At 51.3% G+C, this 25,636-nt stretch overlaps 1 protein-coding gene across 1 annotated transcript in view; it reads right to left on the bottom strand.

Moving 5' to 3' along the window:
• Positions 1 to 413: 413 nt before the first annotated feature.
• The window catches only part of LOC105191260 (retinal homeobox protein Rx1), a 51,271-nt gene continuing 26,048 nt past the window's right edge, over positions 414 to 25,636 (bottom strand). The window contains exons 3-5 of the mRNA XM_011154537.3: positions 4,839 to 4,936; positions 4,538 to 4,716; positions 414 to 3,756 (exon numbers count right to left, since the gene is read on the bottom strand). Of these exons, the coding sequence (XP_011152839.1) occupies positions 3,593 to 3,756; positions 4,538 to 4,716; positions 4,839 to 4,936 (441 nt within the window). The 3' untranslated portion in view covers positions 414 to 3,592. The remainder of the gene's footprint in view (positions 3,757 to 4,537; positions 4,717 to 4,838; positions 4,937 to 25,636) is intronic.

The following is a 25,636-nucleotide window of genomic DNA, read 5'->3' as shown; positions in this document are numbered from 1 at the left end:
AAATTACCCGGTCGATAGAAGTAGTTATAATTAGCTCACGGTGAAATAAAAGCGGCGCTGATGACTTTTCGAAAAGTGCTCCCTCGACGGGAACGCAATTAAGCGAAGTGTTAGCGAAAGTAACGTCTTCTCTTGAATTTTGCGATTTTTTTGCGGGAGATACATTTTTCTTCAATTCTGCGATATACGCGATTGAAAGGAGCAGCGTCGATCTCTTGAACGATTATTACGCAACTCTTTCTCGAGAGCGACATTTTAACTCTAGGACTCTAGGATTCCACAAATCCCATCTCGCTCTTGCGTTCCGGTGAAGAAACGTGTCTCGGATTCAAGGAGGGGAGGGAAAAACATCTACGACAAGACAAGAGGGGTAGTAAAATGCCCCCTTCCACTTTTAGTATTATCATCGTTTGTATTTTTATTTCAATAAAGGAGGCCCTGTTCAAACAATACGGTACGATTAAATATGTACATCAAATTTTTATTCTGTCATGAGCGGGTATATATACAAATAGACGTCCGGGAAGTGGCTGACTACGTTTCTTCGTTCTCTCTACGAGTCCTCGCGTTTGCGGATCGCGGAGGCTGCTCCGGCTCCGGCGTCGCTCGCGAACGAACCGAGCGTGTAGGTACTCGTGCGATACGCAAAATCGTCTCAGGCGCTGTCTGCCTACCAAAATCGACACTACGAAAGACACACGCGCAGAAAAGGGGCAAATGTTAAAAAGAAAAATTATTTATTTATATATTCTCAAGAAATTCGAGAAATTTCGAGAAATCCCTTATTCGCTTCGAGAAAAAAGCATATGCATCTCGAAAAAAAAATACATATGGAGGAAGCGACGCTGCCGACAGAGAAATGCTCCAAAGAATGGACAAGTGTAATAGTTGTGCGTCCCAAAGGATTGCGGCGTCCAACAGCTCGCGATTTTGCGTATCGTCGAGCCGCGAGTCACGTCAACGCATGCGATGAATCCTCCTCCGCGCTCTCCGGAATTTACATACCGCGACGGCGATCTAAATAATATGCACAATCCTTTGCCTTAACGTTAATTAATACTGCAGAATATTGTTTCGTGTCAAAATCCATTCTTCCTCGTCCCTCGCTCTTCCGTGCGCCTTCGCTCTATATTCTACAAGAGATATTTCGCTAGTTCTCTCGCCGACGCGACGCGATAGTCACCGATCGGCGGGCGTTTTCCTCCGGCTTGGCGGCGTTGTCTTTCCTTAGGCCTTTCCGAGGGTGTTTAACCGAGGGTGCAGGCGCCTTTCTCGGTCGAAGCGCGTATTCTGCTACGTTGAACGTGGAACGCAACTTACCTCGAATCGCGAGGAGAGATGTTCGGCCGACGAGAGCGCGAGTCGGAAGCACACACTCCGCGACGGAGCTGCCGCCGAGTCGACTCGACTCGAACTCGGGATGTTGTTTAAGGATTTCTTTTTCTTTTTCTCTCAAGGTACATCATTGTCCTCAGAACAACAGCGCGTCTCTCTTTTGGCTTATCGTTCCGCCTGGGTGTCGCCTTATTGTCGCCTGGTCGTCGCTCGAGACCCTCGCCTCGACTTTACGCGGCTGGCAGGCGTGTTTGTCTATAAATCGACCGGCTGATGCTGCTTGTTGCGAATTGCTTGTATCGAAGCGATACGCTTCCCTCTCACTTTCGTCCGCCCTTCAACGGCGATAAACGGAACGACGCGGAAGCGTGGAGCGTGCGCGAGTCCGTGCGAGGGAGGAAGAGTCGTTCGAGGCTCCGTTCGTGTTTACCGCGGCGGTTCTGCGAGACCGTCTTCCCTCTTCTTCTTGCTCTCTCTACACGCGGAACGTCCAAACTATCACTTTATGCGCGATCTAAGCAGACGCGAGCGATGAAGAGTGACACAGCGCGCCGGAGCGTTTCGTTGGGTCTCCTTGCATAATTTGCGCGTGGCAAGTGATAATTTAAATATTCCATACGTAGATCAACACTAACTTATCGATCCGCTTAACATTCGTTCGCATATTTAATGGGCGTGTGATGATACGATTACTTTATGAAAGGTTTCGCGTCGGCTAGTTCTATTATCACTGAATTATCGTAACAGCATCGGGTGTGCGTACACACACGCCGTACACCGTGCGCGCCGCATTTGTATTCCATAGTTTCACAATCACATATATTAATGAATTCGTTAACGGAGAACGGTCGGGGGTTGGAAGGGGGGTGGAGGAGAGGGGGATCTAGAAACAAGCTTAAATTGACTGTCATTGTGTTCGCGGCGATTGATGTACATCAGCGCGATATTCGCTTTATAAAATTAGGCAATGTTTACCTCTGCTCTGCGACAACGAAATCACACGTGCGTTATAATTCCCAATCTCGGATCCAATATTCAGGCGCTTCGAAAATATTCACTCGCGGCCGGGACCGCTGGGGACGAGTGGGAGGGGATGAACGTCTTGTCACTCCGCCTTCAAGGACGCTTCGCTCCTTCTCTCGCTCCTTTCTTGTTTCTTCCTTTCCTCCGGAACAGCAGCAGCGAGACTCGGCGCACGAGTGTTCGCGGGCAAGCGGTAAGTTGCGGAAAAACGATAAAAATTAATCGAGTCTACATCCTCGCGCGTTACGCCCGCACCTCCCGACTACACGACGGAGTTTCGCGCGACGTAAGAACAATTCCACTCGCCTATTGCACAATGCCGACTTCGAGCGCAACTTTTCGACGCGCACCGCCGCCCTCGTGCGCGACTCGCTCGGGGGAGGAGGAGGAGGAGGAGGAGGGGGTGGGGGGGTGGGGGATATGCCTTTTCCTTTTTCGCCGACGAACGTGAACGTGCGAGCTTGAATCTACCAGCCCGCTGTCAGCCAGCGATCAAACCGTCGTTAATCATACATGAAAAGCGTGCCGCCGCGCAACAGCGCAAACATCCGGAAGGGAAACGAGTCTCAAGACTCGCGCACGTCTCCGAAGACGTAGCTTCTTCCCCTTTCTTTCTCTTTCCGCTAATTGGGCTACCCTTGTTACTCGTTCAACAACTCTCCCACGACCCACGGACTCTCCCACGAGTGTGCACCTCAACGAGTTGGCCTATTCCCAAGCACGAGCACATGCTCTCATCGGTCATAGGTACCTCATAGGCATCGATCGTCAACCAGCCGCGACTCTATAATCGTCCAAGATACACCCACCGATCGTCGACTGTCGCGACACACGAGATCTCGCTATAGTCCGACGCGTCATCACCAGCGGACGCGAATCATCCCTTTGGTAACTATCGGCGCCGAGCGCACTCGCTCGCAATGATCGGTATCATTCGCCACGCTCGACCCCGTGAACGATTCCTGCGACGCGAACGTCGCCGGTGGGTCGGTCTCTCTCGGCCGCACCGCGGAACGAACTCCGTCTGCTTCCCGCTTTCTTCCTCCTCCTCTCCGACTCCTCTCTCGCTGTCGCGTCGGTGTCGACACGCCGCTGCTCCGCCTCGGTTGACTCTTCGGGCTCTAGAAGTGTCCGGGCGAAGAGCTGCTCTCGCTCCCCCTCGTCACGCCGTCACGAGCGCGAGGCCGCTGCGGCCGACAGCGGTGCGCGCCCTTGACGAATCCTCGGTTAACCTTCAGACCATCTGGAGGCCTTTGGTGATGCTCTCGACGTGCTCCTTGGCCCGCATCCTGAGTGCCTGGATGCTCGTCGTGCGAGGATCGTGCCCCGGCGGACTCGGCGGCGGTGGTTGCACGTGGCCGCTGGCGCTTATGCTCGCCATGCTGCTGGCTAGGGACCCTGTGAACAGCGCGATTTCTACGTGTCGTTGCAGGCATGTACGACGACAACGACGGCGACGACGACGACGACGACGACGACGACGACGTCTGTGACAATGACAAGCGTGATCGTATGCTAATTGCCTCGCATCGCTGAGTGCTGTACACACCCGTGGATCGAAGAATACTATTAGCTCGAACGAAGGAGGAAGAAGCAATCGAGATTCCGTTCGCGTTTACCGATTTGCGCAACCGTCCTTTCTTTCTTTCTCTCTTTCTTTCTATTTTTTCCTCTACTTGTAGAATGTCTAAATTATCACTTCTCACGCGATTTAGGTGGATGAGTTGTTTCGTCATTCTCTGAGCGTACGTTCATGCGCCGAGTGATAATTTAAATATCCCATGTGCTATCTCTCTCTCTCTCTCTCTCTCTCTCTCTCTCTCTCTCTCTCTCTCTCTCTCTCTCTCTCTCTCTCTCTCTCTAACGTACATAATAAATATCTTAGGTGTTAAATATCTTAGCTGTGTTGCGACGTGAAATTTTCACGACGGAAAGTAACTCTTATCGTACAGTATCGCCTCCTGCGATCCCGTGCTTTCACTCGAATTTAATGTCTACGTTTAAGCGTGTCGGGCCTCCTTTCGAATCGAACGCGGATCGGACCGGAGAGAAGCGAGGAAGGCAGCCGGTCGTTCTCGCTCGAGCTTAACTTTGACATCAAGCGTATCGAAAGCTCCCTTTTAAATCGGACATATTAGACCGGAGAAAAGCGAGAGGTGCGCCCGGAGACGATCGTTACCTGGAACGGGATTAGCCACGGCGCCGACGTTCGGCGGCGACGGTAATCGCCTGGGAGACGTTAGATAACTGGGGTATCCCGTGTGAGGTGCTGCGAGGAAGCCGGGTAGCGCGCTCAGCAATCCTGGCGGTGCGAGCCACGGATCTCCCGGTAGACCCAGCGCCGGGCCGGCGACGTTTCTGAAAGTCGAAATATCTCCGCGATATAGCCGTCTGTTATTACGCGCGCGCGCGCGCGCGAGGATTCGCGTTTACGCGAATTCTCGGCGATCGTCGAGATCGAGTTTGCGTCAAGCACGAACCTCATGTTGGCGGCGTGATGATACTCGCTCAAGCCCAGTCTCGCGGCCTCCATCTTCTCCTGCCTGCGCCACTTGGCTCGTCTATTTTGAAACCAGACCTGCAACATAAGAACAATTGACGCGTAAGAACAATTTAATTTAATCGATCGAAACGATGCAGAAAAGAACGTAAATGTGACGATGATGGAGACGCCGACGGAGAACCGTAGACTTGTTAAAAAAGCGTCAACTCGTTTCATGGGCTTGTAATAAATTCCATTGCCTTTTGCCGATAAGAGTAATAATATTACCTGTGTTGTTTGTTAGCTTAATTTCGCAGATTTATTAAAAGCTCTCTATACGGCGTTTGACTTGACGTAGATCGGAGACAATGGCGGCACAAACTCTCATTAGCCGACGAGACGCGATAATGGTAACGTGTCACTACCGTGTACTTGAGGAAAGGGCGCCCTCCTTTCTTCTCATTCTTCCCGCCTTGCCCAGCTCTCCGATCTCCGCAACAGCCCCGAGATTCACCGCTTTGACTCGGACCAAGTGTTCGTCTTTGTTACGCTATTATTGCAAGGCAATTATTCTTGTGCGTTATATTGTATAATCAATCTCCTGAGATTAAGCAATATCGAGCGCCTTTTGATTAGAAAAATATACATGTAAATTACTCGAATGATTATCTAACTGATTACGATCGATTCGCACAATTTTTCTGCGAGATACAATTCTGAGAAGCGAGACAGCAGGTTATCTAGCTTTGAAAGAAATGATATTAGTTGAGAGAGAGGAAGAGAGAGAGAGAGAGAGAGAGAGAGAGAGAGAGAGAGAGAGAGAGAGAGAGAGAGAGAGAGTGAGGGAGAGAACAATTAAGAACATTTCGAGTCATAAAATTCGACCACTCACTTTTCACTTTTAGTCAGTGCGAAACGTCGGACAATTGTCGCGTGTGTACGCTCGTAATCAGCCATCACAGAAATTTCAAGCCGGTTTCGAGATCGGAAACAGAACTACGATTGGCCCGACAGATTTCTCTCCCGGCAAATATAGCCGTGTCGCCGCACTCCCGAAGTTGACATTGGTATTTCCGGCCGAGTTAGACGAGTTTCACCCTAAGAAGGGTGGCTGTGCGATTTTGACCCTCCCCTCTTCCCTCATCTTTCTCTTTCTCCTCTCCCCGCGCGAAAGAGCGGTCAACTGCGAAAATCCAACCGCGAGAAATCAGCCGGGGTGCGCAGGACGCGGGCAGAAGTAAGTCAGAAAAAGTGAATGTGAGAAAAAGGACGAGCAAAAAGAGAGAGAGAGAGAGAGAGAGAGAGAGAGAGAGAGAGAGGGAGAGATCGAGAGGGTTTAGTAGAAAATGGAGTCCCTTTGGCGGAGTGCGATCATGCGGAGGGCGAGAAAAGTGGCTGCCAAGACTTTCCTTCTCTCTCTCTGTCTCTCTCTCTCTCTCTCTCTCTCTCTCTCTCTCTTGCTCGCTCGCTCGCTCTCTTCTTCCCTGTCTTTCTCGATTTCTACTCCAAAAGGAGGGTTGCAGAAATGTCGCTCTGGGCGGGTCTGGCTAGGTCCACCCCTGATAGCGGCGTTGGCTAAGAAAAGGGTGCAAGAAGAGGGTCGGCGAAAGATCGGAGGGTGAGAGACGGGGTCCACCCTTCCATTGGCATCAAGAGGGTAACGAGCCCGTGGGGCGAAATCGAAAGTGAGCGAGCGAGTGAGCGGAGCTACGTGACGCGGTGCTCCTCGAAGGTGGACCCAAGGAGAGTAGAGAAACGTCGGAGGGGACGCGCTGCCTTGCCAGGACGTCTCAGCCATGTTGATTTCTTTATTGTAACATGGCTGCTGTTGGCAGCTCGCTTAAGTCTATTGCGTTAAGAGCCGATGCTATCGGCTTCGGCTTATGAATTATTCAGTCCTCCAGACACGCCGGATATAAGGCCGACCGCGCGCGCCCGTGACGAATTTACTCGCGGGCCGGCGGCGCGGGCGGGAGGTGAGAGAGAGAGAGAGAGAGAGAGAGAGAGAGAGAGAGAGAGAGAGAGAGAGAGAGAGAGAGCCGCGAGATCGAAGTCCATCCATTGACGGCCGATGAATCTTGCTTCTCGCTGCGACGGCCCGAACTCTCAAAGGGCCTCATTTCGGACAAATAACGCTGAGCAATCGGTTTTTATCTCGCCGCCCGCGCCGCGCCGGTAGCCGACAGCCGGAAGACAGCGGCCGCGGCCGCGAGATAATTGTTCTCGCGCGAGTTGCGTGTAATTGCGACTACTCCGGGTGTAATGTACGCTCGCGAATCAACCGTGACCATCAATGGTGTGATTCATTCACGGCCAGTGAAGAATGTAGAAGAGTTTGGAACACATTGACTCTCTCTCTCTCTCTCTCTCTCTCTCTCTCTCTCTCTCTCTCTCTCAGCGGGTAAGCAACAAGCCTGATTCGCAGGTCGTAAAGTCCTCTTGTTAGCAAGCGCAAAGATTTCTTCGCGCCTCTGAAATAATCGGCGACGAGAAGGAGCATCGCGTTCGGATAACAAGAAGACTGGCAAATTGAATGTTACCGTCGGGAATGAACGGCGGTGAGTCGTCGGAAAGGGAGAGAAAGAGAGCGCAGGAGGATGGGGAGGAGAGAACGGCGGAGGAGAACACGGAAACGAAGTGGAACGAAGACGGGGTTAAACGTCGGAGGCATCGCGGAGGTTTCTGGTTCGGGGGTGGTTGGGGAACGGTGAACGGGGGACGGGGAGGGCACGCGCGGAGGGGTGGATATCGGGGCATTCCCGGGCTCATCAGGACGATATTCCGCTCTCGAGGACGAGAAGCAATTTTCTTTCCTGGCTCCGTGGATGAGAAAAGGCTACGGACAAGATGCCACGCCGAAATGATGGGAAAATAAGCGAATTTCCCTTCGTATCTCTTATATATCCTTTTCCATCTCGTCTTCCCCGTCCTGCTTCCCTTTCTCTCCCGTCCTACCCTTCCTCCTTGCGCTTCTGCTCCTCTTCCTTCTCCCTTTCTGTCTCTTATTCTCTCTCGATATCGCGTCTTAGCGCTCCGTAGCGCTCTGTCTCCATCTCCGTTGGGAACCGACTCGCGTTTAACGGCGAGAAAGAGAGAGAAAGAGAGAGAGAGAGAGAGAGAGAGAGAGCGAGTTCGTTCTCGTTCTCGCTCCTCTCGCGGAAATATAAAGAACAGGGCTAACGCGGCTTAATCTTTTTAGGTTGTAAATTTATTAGAGCAGGTACTTCCACCTTTTCCGCTCGCCTCCGTCTTCTTCTCATCCACTCTCTCTTTCTTTGTCTCCCTCCCTTCCTCTCTCCCTCTCCTTTTCTCTCTTTCTCTCTCTCTCTCTCTCTATCTATCTCTCTTGCTCTCTATCTCTCTTGCTCTCTATCTCTCTTGCTCTCTACCCATGACCTCCTCCTGTCGTCCGACCCGACCAGCCGGCGACTCGCGACGATCCTCGGCAATGATATTGCGAAGGTAAACTCGCTTAGACGGTTTAAATGCAAGAAAATTGAAATAAAATGGAAGTAATTCCGAGATTAAAATTGGACGACGTTCCGTTGTCGCTGAGAAGCGGCGACACTTTTTCGTGCCCCCTTCTCCTCCCACCCGCAGCACGTTCTTCGGCGTTCCTCCACCATCCTCTTGGTGGTGTTCGCCTGTGAGATTCTACGTGAGTGCGGCGTTCTCGCTCTGGGAAACTTGGCGATGCTGGAGTTGCATAATTTGTATTCCGCTGGAAGGTTGGCGCGCGGATGAGCGGGCTAATTATCGTTATCGCGTTACCGCGCAAATAACGTAAAGGAATAACAGTCCCGACTCTTTCACGTGGAATCATCGCATCCGACGTAATCGGCTAAAAGAGTGTCGCTGATAAGCGTCGTTCGATGTGTGTGTGCAAGGGAGAGAACAGTTGATCTCTTTTGAACGTCATAACATGTTGCGACAATATGAGTAATTTTTACGGATCGATACGAAAGAAATAAGGAGAAATCACTGGCCGTTGATTGGATTCTGCTCAACTTGCTCAGCTTGGAAACGAATTTTGACTCGTGAACGTCGCGATTTTCGCGTCGTCGCGATTTCGCGTCCTTTGCGTTTCTTTTCGCGCGATCTACGATCGCGTATTTCGCATGTGATATATTTAACGTGTTCACACATGCAAACACGAGTGTATGAAGCTCGACGTGTTCCCGGTGACTGCGTAACAACAGCTTTCGCCCTCTCCAACAACATACGGCGACGAGCACTCGACGAGCAAGAAGCGTATCGCGCCGAAAATCACTCTCCAACTCTATCTATCGCGCACAAGCTTTTTTTCCTTTTACAATGTGCACCTATAGGGCTCTCATTCCCCCCTCTCCCTGCTCCTCTGCCACTCTCTCACCCTTCTCCCTCTCTCTCTCCCTCTCTCACCCTTCTCCCTCTCTCTCTCCCTCTCTCTCTCTCTCTCTCTCTCCCTCTCTCTCTCTCTCTCTCTCTCTCTCTCTCTCTCTCTCTCGCTGATGGAACACATCGTTCCGGGACGATGATCGCTTTATACTCGGCGGCGGCTCTCGTCGAATTCGGATTAGCGCCGGCAAAAAGGTATTCGAGGTGCTCACGCCACGTCGGGTTCATTGTTGCTGGCCGGAGTATTAACAGATTTCGGCTATTGTTCGTCGTGATGGTGGCCCGGCGGGGCTCTTAAAAGTGTCGCGCGGATGCTCGCGAAGGCGCGGCGCTCGCGTCGCGGTAGACGTCACTCTTCAGTAGCGCGATGAGACTCCCCCCTCGGATAAACTTTTCCCGGCGGTATTTCCTCGAAAAATCAGCAATTCCTCTTTACGAGCGAGCCAGGGTAACCGGCGACTTGCGACGGATGGAACATAATATCCAAGTAACGAGAGAGATCCTCAACGACCGTATTTACGTCGGAGCCGCGCGGCGAGAGAAGCACGGCGGCGGCGTGGAAATCGAGGGTGCGGAGACGTGCGGAGTGCGCGCGGATCGGCCGATAATAAATAGAAATCTAATAAAGGCATTAACAGGCAGAGGAGGAGAGCTTCATAGTGCGGATGAGCAACGGCGCCTTTTCGATCTTCCTCAAGTACAGGGGTGGTTCAACGTGCTTCCTCGCCGGCGGATCGCCCCGCTATTTCACACGCGATCCTCGTCCGATGAGAGTCCCGGCGAAGGTGGACGAAAGTGGCCGCGCGAGATATTGGATCTCGGAGGAGCCTTTGGCACAGAGAAGATTATTGTGTTCTATTGATCTTTCTATTAAGCGCCATTGCGCAAAATCGGGAGAACGCCGCGGAAAATCGTCTTTTCCGCGGCGAACGCCTCGACAGCTCGCGAGCTGTTCCAAGAAATCTCCGAGAATGTTGATTACCTCCGTCCGTGACGGACGAGCGTTATCGGGGCAATCGGAGCAGCTCTTCTGATAATTCGTGCAATCCCTCTCGGCACGAGGCTCGTTATCGGCTCAAGTCGATAAACCGATTTCAAGAATCCACCGACGTGACATTCGTTACACGCTGCCAGACCGACAGACGCATCGTCGTGCCTGTTTGTGTGTACTTTACGTATCGATAACGTTATCGTTATTATTAGGTGTACTCGCGCGGCATTCAGCCGCAGCCGCCATGACTGCTCGTGCTTCCTTAATGTCGCCTCGCGCCGAAACGGCTCATGGATTCGGGCTCGTGGATGCCGCGGAAATCTGCGAGCGTGCGCGTTAACGGCATTAAAACGCGACGATGTTACGTACTAAGCAGAATTTTGCCGTTATCCTCGCGACACGGTGAGATGGCGTGTTCTTCAGTCGGCCTGCAATCGCCAATGTTAATCGCACCGGCAGTAAATGTTTAACGCTACGCTTCTCTGTTAATCTGTAAACGGGAGAGAGAGAGAGAGAGAGAGAGAGAGAGAGAAACAGATGACAACGAGAACCAGGACGACGAGGACGAGGAGACGCGGTTATTTTTCTTCGGGGTGTATTACAAGTCTATCAAAGCCCCATCGTTGGTACTCTACTAGAACGAACGTGGACAACCGTGTGGGAAGGGGCAGAGGGTGAAAAGAGAACGCGAGATAGATAGGGGGAGAGAGAGAGAGAGAGAGAGAGAGAGAGAGAGAGGAGTGGGGGACACGTTTCGAATATAAGCCTAGATTCCGGTTCAAGGTACCGCGGCACGTATAGAGCAGGGAGATGTTTGGAGAGGGTTGCAGTCTATTATTCACCGCGCTTTTTATGCCCCCCATCCTACTCTCAGTCTCACCCCCTCCCTGTACTATTCCTCCCTTCTCTGCCGCTTCGGTTCTGTCAAACTGTCGGCCGAATTCAATCCTATGCAGTCGTTCTCATCTTCGTCCTCAGCCGTTCGTAGTGCGGCTAGGTCGGAGCCAATTGACGGCGTGATCGAAGCATAACGTATCATAATCTTGCCAGCAATTACTCGAGAAAGGGGGGGGAAGGAGTGAACCGGTCGTCGAGAACGACACGATGGTTTCGTCGGTGTGTCTGCGCGACTCCCTCGCGAATGGCGCGCCTCGGATGTCTCGTCGCCTCTTTCGGCGCGAGAACGATCGCTCGACTGTTTGTAATTGCAGTCGAGCATCGCAAGTCTTTGTGATCTTCGCACCCATCTTGCAAGTTTATTTTCGCAGGCCCCGGAAAATTTCCGGGCGCTATGCACGCGTGAGCACCGCTGGCTGCGTCCTCCAATAAAGCCACCCCTGTCGTTGCGTGTAATCACCCTTAAACACTCCAACGCCCCGGCCTAACCCCGTCGTACTGCGATACAATACTAATGTGCTACAAATAACATCCCAAACACGAGGCGATTTCACTCTTACAATGCGACTAAACGGCTCCTCGCGTAACGCCGTTCACGGATCCGCTATGGATCGTTCGCGTTTGCGGTCGAGTGGCGCTCCGAGTCGAAATTTCGTTTCCACGTTGACCCCGCGAACTCTGTCGAATTTGAAAAACCAATGAAGATTCTCGGCTTACAGCACTATGCGGCGTAGGATCGCCTTGCGAAGGATTGATGAGATTTGCGAGGGACTTATCGTCATCGAGAAAATCTCTTGTAATATTCGAGTGGCAAAAGTACTCGATTTAATATTCATCAAGTTTCCTCGAGTGAACTTACAATCGAGCAATTGGAAGTCTGACATTTCCAAGCCGGTTATCCCAAATTTGAATGGCTTTCCATTCACACAGGATGAATTCTCTGGCTTGAATCGTCAAGTGAGACATCTTCATTCGGAATTGAAGAGTGAATCTGCTGCAGTCCATCGTCACTGGAACCAATTCAATCGACTGAAACATTCGCTCGTGTGAATTAAGGATTCACCTCTGAGCTTCAATTAAATATTCACTCCTGAGAGTCTGAACTACATCGATAATTTCAGTGTCGCACGGGTTGAATTTCTACTCGGTCTGAACGAGATTCCATTCCGAGAAATTGACAAGCTATTCTTCCATGCGATCGCACGTTTCCTCTTATTTCCCGTTCAGCAATATACCGCGGCAACTCTTATTACGCCTTAACAGCGATTGACAAAATTGCGGCCGCGCGGAAACGTAACGCGTTTGCGACGAAGTTGCAGTCATTCCAGCGTAAACCGCCACAACGTCGCTGCTCTCCTCTCGCGGTCCTCGAAGAGTCAGTCACAATGAGCCCCATACAACACGGAACAACGTTCTCGAGAGCAGCGCGCACGATCGGGAGGGTGGTGTGAATGAGAGGCCGCGCGGAAATTCGACAAATTAGCCGTATGGTCCGCGTATTTTGACACCGTGCCCACATTGTCTGGCCCCGGTCCTTGTATTTTCTCGCTATGCGCGCTCTCCGCGGCGGCGAAATCGGCTCCGAGTGAATGCATCCTTTGTGCAGGAAGCTATTTACCAGACAATATGTTTGCGCCGAAACGAGGCTTTCAAACGGAGCTCTCTCTCTCTCTCTCTCTCTCTCTCTCTCTCTCTCTCTCTCTCTCTCTTTCTTACTCTTTTTCTCTCTTTTTGCATAAGAACAGGCGTACGAATATGTATGTCGTTTTTGTTACTTGCGCGCACCTCGGAAGAAAACTCCACGAAGTCGTCAAGATCGAGAGGCTAAATCCTTTCTCTTCCATCGAATTCGTTGGAGAGTCTTATTAGAATATGCGAAGCTGCGTTCATTCTTCGCCCGGTAGCATCGTTTTATATTACGATTGAGAATTCGGACGCGATTACGAGCGATGTTTGGCAAAAGAAGAAATATTTCGGCTCTGGTTACCGTTGATAGAAAAATTAGACTCTGGAGAATTAGAGAAATAGAGAGAGAGAGAGAGAGAGAGAGAGAGAGAGAGAGAGAGAGAGAGAGAGAGAGAGAGAGAGAGAGCAGAGAGAGAGAGAGAGAGAGAGAGAGAGAGAGATCTCAAGGTCGTGGCGCGCGCATTATTTAACGCGCATTATTTAACGCGCATTATTATTATTCGCGTCTGTGCATTCGGAATTACGCCGCGACAACACGGCATCCAGGTAGCAGTGGCGCTGTCGTGTGCCACGCTAGTGTATTCACTGCTGTGTTTCGTCCTGTAATGCTATATCGTCGTTACGACTGCTCGTTTATAAAGACACTCGTCAGAGAATCTGGCCAATGCGACGTTTACATTACCAGAGCGCTCACCCGCGGTCGTCTACTCGGTCGAAGAAAATTAGCGTAAAACGCTTTATGATTAAGCATTGAGTGTTACTTTCATACAAATATGAAAGCAGCGCAAGTTTATTTTTAATTACGTAGCGAATGAATCGTGCCAATTGCGGTGTCTTATCATTAACTGAGCGAGCACAGAGGTGCAATCGCAGACGATAACTCACGTCTCGCGAAGGGTACTGTTATGTTTTGTGATCCGTAACAGACTATTGCAATCATTATTGGTGCCATATTCTTTTTTTTCCCTCCCCCCTCTCTCTCTCTCTCTCTCTCTCTCTATCTGTCTGCCTTTCAGCGTGTGTGTGAGGAAAGCGATAAAAATTTAGCGGAAAGATGTAAAGATAGACAGAAAGGACAAGAGGAAGAGAGAAAAAGCGTAGTCTCATCGTGGTGTGTCGAGTTGGTAGAAAAAAGCGAGCGAAATACAAAAGAAACAATCTCTCTCTCTCTCTCTCTCTCTTTCTCTCTCTCTCAACGTAGGTACGCGCTCGCGCTGCACGTGAAAATCCGTCGCCGATGTAATAACTCTAATAACTCGTAATAAAGCCCGGGTGGAGTCGTATTAGCGTCAGAAGCACGCGTGGGCGCACAAAGGGCGGCCGCCCTCGACAAACACTGTGACTTTTGATGATTATTAACTTCATGGGCCAGCCACGGTCGAACGGGAGATGGGTATGCAGAGGAGGAAGAAGAGGTGGAAGGGGAGAAAGGGTGGCAAAGGCCAGGAGGATGAGGAGGTGGCGAGGGGTGTAGGCTGTAGACAGTAATCTGTTGCCCCGGAGGCTTTCTGGTCCTGGTTGAAGTTGCCCCCCCCCCTCTCTCTCTCTCTCGTTCTCCACAGTCCTCCCTTCCTCCATCTCGCATGCCCGCCCTTCGTGGCTCTTTGCTCGTACTTCTGCCTCTACCCGACGCCTGGGAACCAAATTAATAGTTGGTTCTGCCTGGATATATCTCGAATTCGGTGTATTCCCCCGCGAGAGAGTGACCCCGAGCTTCCCTTCCTTCCTCTTCCTTCTGTCCACGTGAGCGCGTGAGTTCCGCTGGTTTCACGTGCATGTTCCTGTGCGCCTGTATGCGCGTTTGTCGGTCTCTTCTCCGGCTGCTGCGTTTGACATCGGTTACTCGTTAAAGGGCCGCGAGATGCCTCGATAAAGCGGGGGCTCTTTCGTAGTCGAATGGCTTTAATCAAACGGGATTTGGAAATTGATAATTGGCACGATCTCTCTCTCTCTCTCTCTCTCTCGCTCTCTCTCTCTCTCTCTCTCTCTCTCGCTCTCTCTCTCTCTCTTTCTCTCTCTTTCTCTCTCTCTCTCTCTCTCTCTCTCTCTCTCTCTCCCTCTCCGAGTAGATTGGACGAGAGAGAAGTTTTTCAGCGGGACCTCTTGAGCGTTCCGGCTGTGTCAGTTGTTTTCCCCGAGACGCCTTGCGCGGTCATAAAAGTCCGATTAAATTTTTTTTCCGACAGGCGCAACTCGGATCGTCACTCATGTTACACATTATAATCTCGATTAGTCGTGGTCAAGTCACTCGCGAAGGAGAGAAACTTCGGACAACTTTTCGATATACCGTCACTTGCGATTCACACATCAGTACGGGGCTGGATTTTTATTCCGACAATTCTCCCAAGTTTCTCGAGTATGCCCTCTCGTCTGATATCTTCGTTAAATATTCCTTTCTCGACCGAAGCGACCTGAAAAACGTTGCACCTACCGTTAAGATCCGCTTCGACGTCGAGCAGGATCTCGCGAGCAGCGGAACGATATTGAAAGGACAGTGGCGTCGCGGAGAACGACGAGGAGGACGGACGCGTTTCTCCGTCGAACCGGCAATTTTCGATATACCGTCTCGTCTCATCCCGTCTCCTCTCGTATCGCAGTATCTCAGCGTGCTCGTGCGCGCGCGAACTCGGCAGTTTAGTGTTACTAATCCCACGGCCGCTATTACGAGTCGTGGACGCGTGTAGCATCGCACGGCATGCCCTACGAGGAAGAGGAGACACGGCTGCGGAGGATACCTGGCCCGCGCGATCTCTCGTCGGCGGGAGAGCGACTCGAAATCTCAAACTTGTGAAACGGATATATTTTCACGGAGTGACATTCATCCCCGCCGGCAGAGGCTCGCCCGGGCTGCCTTTGTAAGGGATCCCACCACGCTTGCATTCTGCATCCATCTATGCGCATGCAGCGGCGAGAAATCTGATCTTAGAGCAGAGTGTAGAAAGAAAAAAGGAGGAGAAAACGAGAAGGGGGAGAGAGAGAGAGAGAGAGAGAGAGAGAGACGAGCCAATATAAGGTCCGGGGTGGAGAGAGTGGGGGGATAACGAAGAGAGTGCCGCTGGCTGGTATCCCCGAAGGTACCCCCGAAGTGGAACTGAATACGTTTGTACCTGGGCCCGACAATGGCCGCCGTAATTCGATTACAAGGACCGCCAGCTAATTGTTAATTGCCGGCCTCAGGACCGAGAGAAACGCCGACAATGGCTTTATAATGTTATACGCGATATTAAAACGAGCAGGCGTGCCGCTCTCGTACCGAATGTACCGCGTGTCCTACATGGAAGCTCCTATCCGCCTACTCGCGGCGGCGCGGGGAAAAAGGCGGCGAATAGTTAAGGAGGCCCCCTCCCGTGGGAAATCTTGCGCTATTTCCTCGACGTTTTGTGCTTATTGAGTCTCGATTAGCCTGACGCGTCTGCCAGTGGCGGTGCGGCGGTTTCACGGTCGCTGAAACCCTCGCTCGGCGGCAAACGAGGTTTGTCCTTTACTCGCCGAACTTTACTCCCGAGTTATCGCAGAGGCAGAGGAAAGGAACGTGCAGTTTTTAACACGCGGCCTGTGCCGCGTTGATTTACGTTGATGGCACGAAGGCCTAACCGACGATGATTAAATTGTTGGACAGATAAAAAATGTAACTCGGCATGCATTTTGTCTGGTTCCTGGGGCTTTTTACGTTGGTCGTATATCCAGAATTTGGTGGATACGTTTGACACGATGCGCAACGCACGAAAATCGGCAACTCCGTCTCGGCCCGATCGCCAATTCTAGTCTCGCTTTGGCAATTTGCGCGAAACAAATGGCGCGGTAATCGACATGCTCGTCACTCCAGACACTTTTCGCGCTGCTCGATGATAGCTACGACGGCGGAGGCGGCTGTGGCGCGTGTACCCTTAGTGTTTAACAGCTAATCTGCCAAATGAAGTGTTTTTGTGTTTGAGCACAACACTTCGTCTCAATAGAGGAGCAAAACCGCCCTCGGGAAAAGGGTTGCCCGACATGATTGATGCTCGAGGGGGCAGGGCGAGGGTCTCCCAACCCTTTTTAGTCAAGCGCTAAGCGGAGTGCTTAATTGAGCCACAGACCTCAGAACCTTGGACAGCTAATCTCCCGAAGACATCCACGGGAACGGTGGACCCCGTCCTCCGCATGGCCGACCAACGTTCGTCTTTATTTGCGGCGTGTGCTTTCAGTTTTTTGTTTCCGTACGATTGGGAGTCGAAACGTGCCTGGAGGAAGAAAGAGAGAGAGAGAGAGAGAGAGAGAGAGAGAGAGAACTCGTCTGCGCCACATACTTTTGCCCGAAATCGTGCGAGATTGGCTGATAGCGTCAATGTTTCCTCGCGTGAATCAACTTTCGTGTCGAAAGATAGATCCGATTAATAGGACGAAATCGTAGCTTTATGCAAACTTCTCCTTCTTCCTTTTCCTGCTCTTTTTCTCCTTACTTCTCGTGATTCGGTAAATATCGATGCGACGGTGGTCCTATGCAAAGGATCAACGGAAGAGACTTCCTTGAAGAAAGAAAGGAACGGAAAAGAGGAAATGATCGCTTTTCGGGAGCGTCCGCAATTTTCAATCTCCGATTCCATATTATTCGCCGTTTAATTTTGATTGTGTTCCCAGATAGATTTTTCATCTACAAGTTTCCACCCTGATTGAAACCGCCCTTCGCGTTAGGCCGCAATGGCACGGTGTGTGTGTGTGTGTGTGTGTGTGTGTGTGTGTGTGTGTGTGTGTACACGTGTGTACGCGAGGAACGAAAGGACGAACACTGGCCCGTAATGGAGTTTCCAAATATTCGGGGAGCCCTCGCTCAATTTCGAACAATTTGCATTTAGGGTGAAGTGCAATTAATAGAAGCGGGGTGTTGTCCCGCGCCATTCCACGCCTATTAACACTATATTCCGCGGGAGTTTAGCATATCGAGGGTGCAATATTGAGTTACGCGACAGTAATTATAATACTCGTTAGACAGCGCTGTGAGAGAGAGAGAGAGAGAGAGAGAGCTCACCCTCGCCCCGCTCGCCACCCCTTCGCGGTCTGTATCCAAGGATGTAGCGTTCCTTCCTCGAGCTTAAGGCTCCTGACAATCTGCTACGAAGGAACACTACGAAAGTCTAAAACGATGCACCCCGTATACATCTCCCCTTCCTCCCCCCTTTCTCCTTCCATCGTGCTCACGTCGTGAACAATCTCTGTTCATGTGTGCCGTCGCGTAAGTGTCGACCATTACGTCGCACTCATGTCGCGTATAGCCAGTCGTTTAACATTCCACGATAGGTCGATATAAGTTTAGTGGAAATATTATTACTAAATATTACACGCGCGTATTTCTATGTGCAATTTTCCACACTCTTACTCGTACTACGTTTCCCTTTATTTCTTCATGCATTCACGAGCGACGAAACGGCGGAAGTCTCAGCGATATCGCTCGCCGACATAACGCTGTTATTAATATGTCCGCGATTGTAGTCGCTTAACGCGGAAACGTCGCGTCAGCGTTTACGTCAATTATTATCCGTCTGTCCGTGTAATGCCTTTGTTTGCCTTTTTTTTGCGACAACGCGCAATTTTCTCCTGTCCGTTTTCGGAGAGCTGATCGCGTCTCGCGCCGTCTGATTTATTCTCACGCGTTTGTCACGGTGACTCGATTACGCGATCGCTCGTTCGTTCGCGACACTTCTCACCACCGCGTGACGGTTCTCTCTTTCTCTCTCTCTCTCTCTCTCTCTCTCTCTCTTTCTCGCTCATCTCTGCCGCGTCGCCGTTCATTTCTTCTTCGGACGGGAGCCCGAAGGAGAGCATGACCGTCCCTTTATTTTTTTCTCCTACGGCCGCCCTTCGTCGCGAGGCGAAGGGGCAGGTGTCGACGCTCCCACGATCTTCGCTATTTCCCGCCGGGCCATTTTCCCCGCTCGCGGGCTTTTCGCGCCTAGCGCCGGGCCATTATCTTATTTTCCGCCTGGAAACATCGCACCCACAAGAAAAACGATCCGGGTGGCGGCGGATGGCAGGGAAGAAGGAGAAGGAGGAGAAGCGAGAAGGGCGGCCATCGGGCCCCGGAGATCGGGGAAGTGCTCTCGCGTAATAACATTTGTATCCGCGGAGCACCTCTCCTCTCTGATATCGAGCCGGGCGTTTTATCCCCGGCTAACGCGAGCGAGAGAGAGCCTCTGACCCGCCACGCCGCCTCTGAATTCCCCGGCGCGGCGTCGGAATTAGAAGGCGCGTTATTGGCGCCATTACCGTCGGACAAGAAGTTTCCCCATACGGCGGGCGCGATAAGGGGCGATAAAACGGGGAGGTGTTGCCGCGTAATTTACGCCCGCTGATGCGATTAGCGCGATGCGCCCAACGCGAGGCTCTACGATGTCATTCGATGCTGCCTTTTTGTCTCGCGTTCTCGCGCGGTAGAATTATGCCCCCCGTGAATACACAATTTGCCGGACTCGCTCGTCGGAGAGAAGGAGGGAAGCTCTTTGACCGCACAAATTTCTCGCAGCGTGCTGAGCGCCGAGGAATCGTCGGCGCTCAGTCTAATGTCGACAGTCGGACACTCGTTTGAGTTTGTCGCGCGGCAAGGAACAATGTTTATTCAATTAACGTGACGCGCACGCTTGGCCGCTGGACGTTGTTCGGCCGGGCCCGCGCGCACATTAGTTTGATTTATGTGCACGGCGACAACAGATTCAGGTGCCATTAGTCGACCGTGACCCCACGCGCGAGAATTTTCATCGCGCGCTGCGCGATAAACAGGTCTGCGCGGCGCCTACGTGTGGGTATTAATATCGCGCGCCAAGCTCACGGGTCTCGGTTGGTTGACTACGAGGGGGTACGTGAGAGAATCGTGCCCCGATAAACCGTGGGGATTACTTGATACGTTTGCCGAGGAGCCATGCGGGGTGCGCTCGCGAAACTGCGGCGGCAATTTCGGCTCGGAGGAGGCACATCGTGCGTGTGCGCAGACCGGCGTGATAGTCTCCAATATTCGGTACGACGTTGCTAATATTTTTTTAATTAACATTAATATTTTTTAATCAAAATAAAGCCACCACTGTGAGGCAGATGTAATGCTTTCTTGCAGAATCTTCCTCAGGCAGGAGTTTTTCTTGGTTTGGAATCTCTCTACTCTCTCTAGATTCTCCCTATTCTCTCCCTTTAATGGGATTCCCTCTACTTTGAAGAATCGATAAATAATAAATCAATATTGCGTACGATTAAACAATCCTGATAACTTAGTCGCACGAAATGCTAAGGCTATTACGATGACGAAGTGTCGCGCGAGTTGCAAAGAGTTTGGTAAAACAAATACAACGGAATGAAGCAGACGACAGTACATATGTAATCTGCGAAAGGTAGAAAGATAACATTTTTTCTCGACGAGTTTCGTAACGCATTCGTGTAGGCGTAAGGTAACTGGGGAATCTGTCGTTTAATCATTTTCGAAGATTAATTTTTCCATTTTGGCTATTTTGGACTCCATTCTTTGGACACCGGATATCCTCTGCAGATCTTCGAGGGAGAAACGCTACGACTTTTTGTTGCCACTAAGTATGCATATTTGCTGCCTTTCCCCTTCTTGTCTCCTTCGCTTACAAATAAAGATCAACGAAGTGAAATCGGGACGTGTGTTTCCCTCTGCGAGTTGATTTCCTCGACATGCAACGCGATTTCACGATTGCACATTCGATATGTCGCGCACGATCCTCCTGAGCGCCGGCGGTGTATATGTTATTAACGTCATCGGTGCCGATAAATTCGCCATGCGGAAAAAGTGCGAGCAAACGCAATTACGCGATTTCGCGAGCGCGGAACGACAAAAAGTTTTAATCTTCATGAGGTGACGTTTAACGCGCGCAAAAAAAAAAAATAAATAAATGAGCGATCCGCCCGTCAATTTTTTAATTCCCCTCCGCTTCCTCGTTCGCGGCGCGTTGCATGCGCAATTGCGCTACGCGCGTCGCGTCGAGTCGCGCAGAGAAATTCGCGGCAGTAGCCATGGTTACGCCCGCTTGCCGACGGGTTGGGCGGAGGCGGCGTGCGTGACTAATTTGACACCCCGTAGATATAGGTGCGCCCCAGACAGTCACCTGCGATTCGTGCCGGGCTCGTGTCAGCGCTAACGATCACGACTTCGGGCCCCTAATAATCCCGAATTAAACGCTCCGATAAGCGTTTTCGCTATCGACCCGCGAAAAAAGATGCCGTGTCGAAATCCCGCCGAGTGATCTCGCGGTAGCCGTGTAAGCAATCGGTCGCTCGGTAGCTCGGTCGTCTACGTGACCCGTCTTCTAGGATAACGTCACCTCGGCTCCGATTAATTAACGAATGCCGTGCTAAAGGCCCCGGGCGCGAGCAACGCGCTCTCCGTTCACGCCCGAATCGCGAGACGGTGTATTTCGTATTTCGAATAAATTTTACGTCAATTACATGTATTCGAAGCACCGCTCCGTCCTGTTAATCGGTTAACTAGTTAATTAATGCGGTGTTACGTTTGGGGCGAACGTGATGCCTGTGTTAAGGGACGCCTGTGTGGTGGTAGATACGAATTAATTAACATTGACGAAGAGAGAGAGAGGGAGAGAGAGAGAGAGAGAGAGAGAGAGAGAGAGAGAGAGAGAGAGAGGAAGGAGAGAGAAAGCTGTTGGCGTGTAAAATATTTCTGAAAGAATAAAATGGAATACGGTAGTCTCGGCGATAAAAAATTTTTTTCGCACGCAGGAATTGCGCGCTAATTAGCGCTCGAGTTAAAAATAAAGTGCGCGCGTGCAAACGGGCGTGTTTCCGCAGACGTGCCGGTGTGAAATAATTTATTCGTCGTGCGTTTAGCTCTCGCGAACGCACACTTGCGACTCTCTTAACGCGGACGCGCGACGAGGTTTCCATGCCGACGTGCTAGTAAATAATGTTAAACAGCGGCCGCTCGCGGAGGGCTATGTCCCATCTGCACCCCTTTATTACACTGGCATTGCCCCGCCGTGCGGTATCATTTCTCTGTCGCGAGAACCCCTCGGCGTGGCGTCGTAACCCGTTTGCACGAGGAGCTGGTCACCGCTTTTAACACATGAAGAAAATGATATAGATTCAAGCCGTCGGGAGAGAGAAGGAGAGCGAGAGTGAGAGCGAGAGTGAGAGCGAGAGAGAGAGAGAGAGAGAGAGAGGGAAAGGGAAAAAATTCTGGCGAAGCGCGAGAAAGAGAAAACTCTTCTGAGACAAATCTCTCGTGTCGTTCTAATAACTCGCAGATAAATATCAGCTTGTCACGCGATTCGAGACGAAAAGATTTCATCACGAGCGCAACCAGCGATCTTAAATGCATATTAATCTGTCAATTTGCGATCGGATCGCTGCCTCGCGACTAGCATTAGTAAGAAGTTAAGAAAAAAAAAAAAGAAACGATGCGGGTGATTGCACGAGGAGCACGTCCGTCCTCGATATTGCGACGTAAACAATCGCGCGGTCAACGCTGCGCAGGAAAATCACCGGCGATGTTTCGGTTCCATCGGACAAAGGACGACGGGAAAGGTATCTCGCGCGTTCGCGCGTATTTCTATATCGCGTTAACGTCCCGCCGGGTAGGAGGGAGGGAGGGAGGGAGGGAGGGAAGCGTGGAGCCCGAATTTCCTTCCGGTTAACGCGGAAGATCGCTATTTTTTTTAATTGCACTTTTGAAAGCTTTCAGAAGGCCATCACGAAATCCCGATATCGCAGCTCTCGTCTCTCGCGTCTCTTGGCCACGCCATAGTTCCGGCGCCGCCGCCACCGCCGCCGCCTCCGCCGCCGCCGCTGCTGCCAACGTCCCGCCGAACCGTTTGAAATTCTTCCGCGCCGTTGTGCGCGGGGCCATCGAAAAAAATTGTAATCGAATTGGAGTATTTTTCCAATTGGCAATCGTCGAGCGGCCGGACATGGAACGATGGGCATCCAACCGCGTCCTCTCTCGCTCGCCTCTCCCGCTTTATTTATCCCCGACCAGCCGACGTCCGCTGCCGCAGCTCTCCCCCCACCCCCGCACTCACCTGCCCGTCAGCCCGTCCACCCACCCTCTCGGTGCCGAATTAGTTGGCCTACCGCGAAAAATCAATCTCTCCGTTTTTTTCCGCCTGCCCGGTAGATTCGTCGACAACACCGCCGACAGTTCCACTGTCGACGGTCAAAGCGAAAATTTACGGATAGCTACCGACCGCGCGCTTGCGATATGTCGCGCGAGTCCGCCGCCTCGGAGCGATTCGTTCTTCGCGACGACCGTTCTTCACCGGCGAGCCGAGCGGAGGATCGTCTCGTCGTCTTTCTTCGATTTCTCGAAACTAAGGGCCATGGCACACAAACGAACTTAAGCAATAAGCAATAAGGAAATCAACCAATCACACTCGAAACTTAAGGACGCCGTTTTAAAACTTAAGAGAATAATTGGCTTTGATCGGTCAGTTTCTTTACTGCTTTACTGCTTGTCTTATTACTTAATACTTTTTTTATGTGTCATCCGCTTGATGCCGTTCGACGCGAGATCAAACGTATTCCCCGAAATTCCCCGATGTTGCTCGCATGGCAAGATGAAGGAAAGGAGAGGAAGAAGATAGGGGAAAATTGACCGGAGCGCGGGGGGGGGGAGATGCAAGAATACAGCGTTCTCTATCGGTAAAAAGTGCTCGTATCGAGATATACCAGAGAGATTGTTCGTTCGAACAACTCTTGCGGGGATAGCGGCCACTGCAAGACGGATATCATATTTATCAGAACGCATGCGGAACACAAATTACCCGGCGGAATAAAGTCGACACCGGCACGCGAAGTAATAATTCCGTCGGTGAGATCCGGCATCGCGCCGCGCCGAAATGCGATCGACCGCGCGTGCAACGTGCGACCGGCGAAATTTTGTTTTCATCAAGAAACGAAACGTGTATCGCCGCGGTGACGAATTCACGGACAGACGGAAAGACGACGCGACGGTCGGTCGAGCGGATCGCACGGCTCTCCGCGATTCCTTTCGCATCGTCGACGTCGGATCCGCCGCCCTGCCTCAGCGGGGGCGGGGGTAGCGGAGGGATGGGCAGTCTCGTTGAAGATTTATTATTTACTATTTCACGAGTATAACCCAGCGCGACGCGATCATAAACCTCCTCGAGGAATGAGTTCTTGCGAATTCGCGAGACGACTTTTGACTTTCGCGGCAGCGGCTCGAGTTTTTAGACGATAATTCGGGCCGTTTGTCGGTTCGATGGATTCGTCAGCCGCTGCGCTGCGCCGCCGACTGCGTTTTGTATCGTGCGGCAGCGCGCGTTACGTGACAAACTTTTAAAAGGTCTGCAGGTGTGCTTCCTGTGCCGGGGTTAATTCCGGTAAGTGTTTCCACCGAAAGCCGCTTCGGAGCCCCCCGGTATCGATTTCGGGCAAGTAGTCGCCCGGCAAATCGCCGAATTAGTCGGCTCTATCGTTTATTTTTTCTTCTCCTTCCCTCCTACTCGCCGACGAGGCGCTCTCTCGCGATCGCGTGACAGGCGAATAATGCGCGCTCGCCCCGACAATGGGTCTATAATAATATAATAGATCGCCGTGTAGTTTTGCTCGGCGTTTCTCGGCCACACGAAGCGTCAATAAAAAGCGAGACTCGAAACGGAAATGACTTTTAGTGCTGCGTTGAAATTAGATTATCATCGGCCGAGAACGCATTAGGTGTCATGGTTACGAATAACACAAATGACGAGCGCCAATTCGAGACGCGCGGCAGTAGTAGTCTATAGCGCTAACGTCCACAGGACGTCGGAGAGATTCCCGTAGAAAAAGAAAGGAAAAAAGAATTAATTAAAAAATATCAAATTTCGCGGGGTAACGTCTCAGTTTCGAAGCGCGACGCGATATGTAGATCGGTCGAATGAAAGGTCAAAGATGAAATCGCGATAGTGCATTTGTTGCTCTCGTCTGAATATTAGTCGCCGTGATCGATCGCCGAACGAGAAGTAAATGAAACGCCGGTCGGATTTTATCTTGTAAAATTCATGTAACTTGCTCGCGGCGTAACTTCCACCCTCCCTTCCCCGTCTGTGATAAACGATCGTGACGTACGACGGTGCGTGAGGAAACGCAGGATTTTCGGACGATATTTTCATTGCGGGAACAAAGGCGGAAGGGAGAGAGCGAGAGAGAGAGAGAGAGAGAGAGAGAGAGAGAGAGAGACAGTGAGAGACGCGGGGGAGGACCCGCTGGTACTGCATAAAACGCGGGGATTCGCCGGGGTCAGAGCATCGGCAGTCGAAGAATCGAAGCTACAAAACGGTTGGTAATTTACGAGCGAGCCCGCTCGTAAATCTAACCGAGTGAAGTTGCATTACCCAATTCCATTTATCTCTTTGAAAAGATGCGGCTTCCCGTATGATTCCCGAGCTTTTATTCCCTTTTACATCCTCTGCAATCTATTTTTCGATTTAGTACGCAAACAAACATTACGCGCGATTTAAAGCTAAACCATTTGGCGCTTAATTGATTCGGGCGAAATATTTTTGTCGCGGCGTATAAAATAATGTGCTTTTAACGAACAACAAACAGTAGGTATTTAAAACTGCGCGCGTGTTAACGTCGCATTCTTTTAAAATTGCTCTGCGCCCCGCATCACCGGGTAAAATTGAAACAAAAACAGATTCTATTTTCAATTGCGCAAAAATGCCCGCGACAACGCTCGCTCGTTCGCTCGCTCGCTCGCACGAACGGCACGATAATACCTCGTTATTAAAGTTCCATTACACGCGCGCATTGGTTCGCGACGAGACAAGTAAACGACTTAGAATCGGTTACAAGCGGCACGGCTTGAAGAACTGAGACGCGAGAGAGTTCACGCGAATCTTTTTCCTCCT

The sequence above is a fragment of the Harpegnathos saltator genome, unplaced genomic scaffold (assembly GCF_003227715.2).
Source record: "Harpegnathos saltator strain DR-91 unplaced genomic scaffold, Hsal_v8.6 scaffold275, whole genome shotgun sequence".
Taxonomy (NCBI): domain Eukaryota; kingdom Metazoa; phylum Arthropoda; class Insecta; order Hymenoptera; family Formicidae; genus Harpegnathos; species Harpegnathos saltator.
This window is presented reverse-complemented; position numbering and strand designations above follow the sequence as displayed.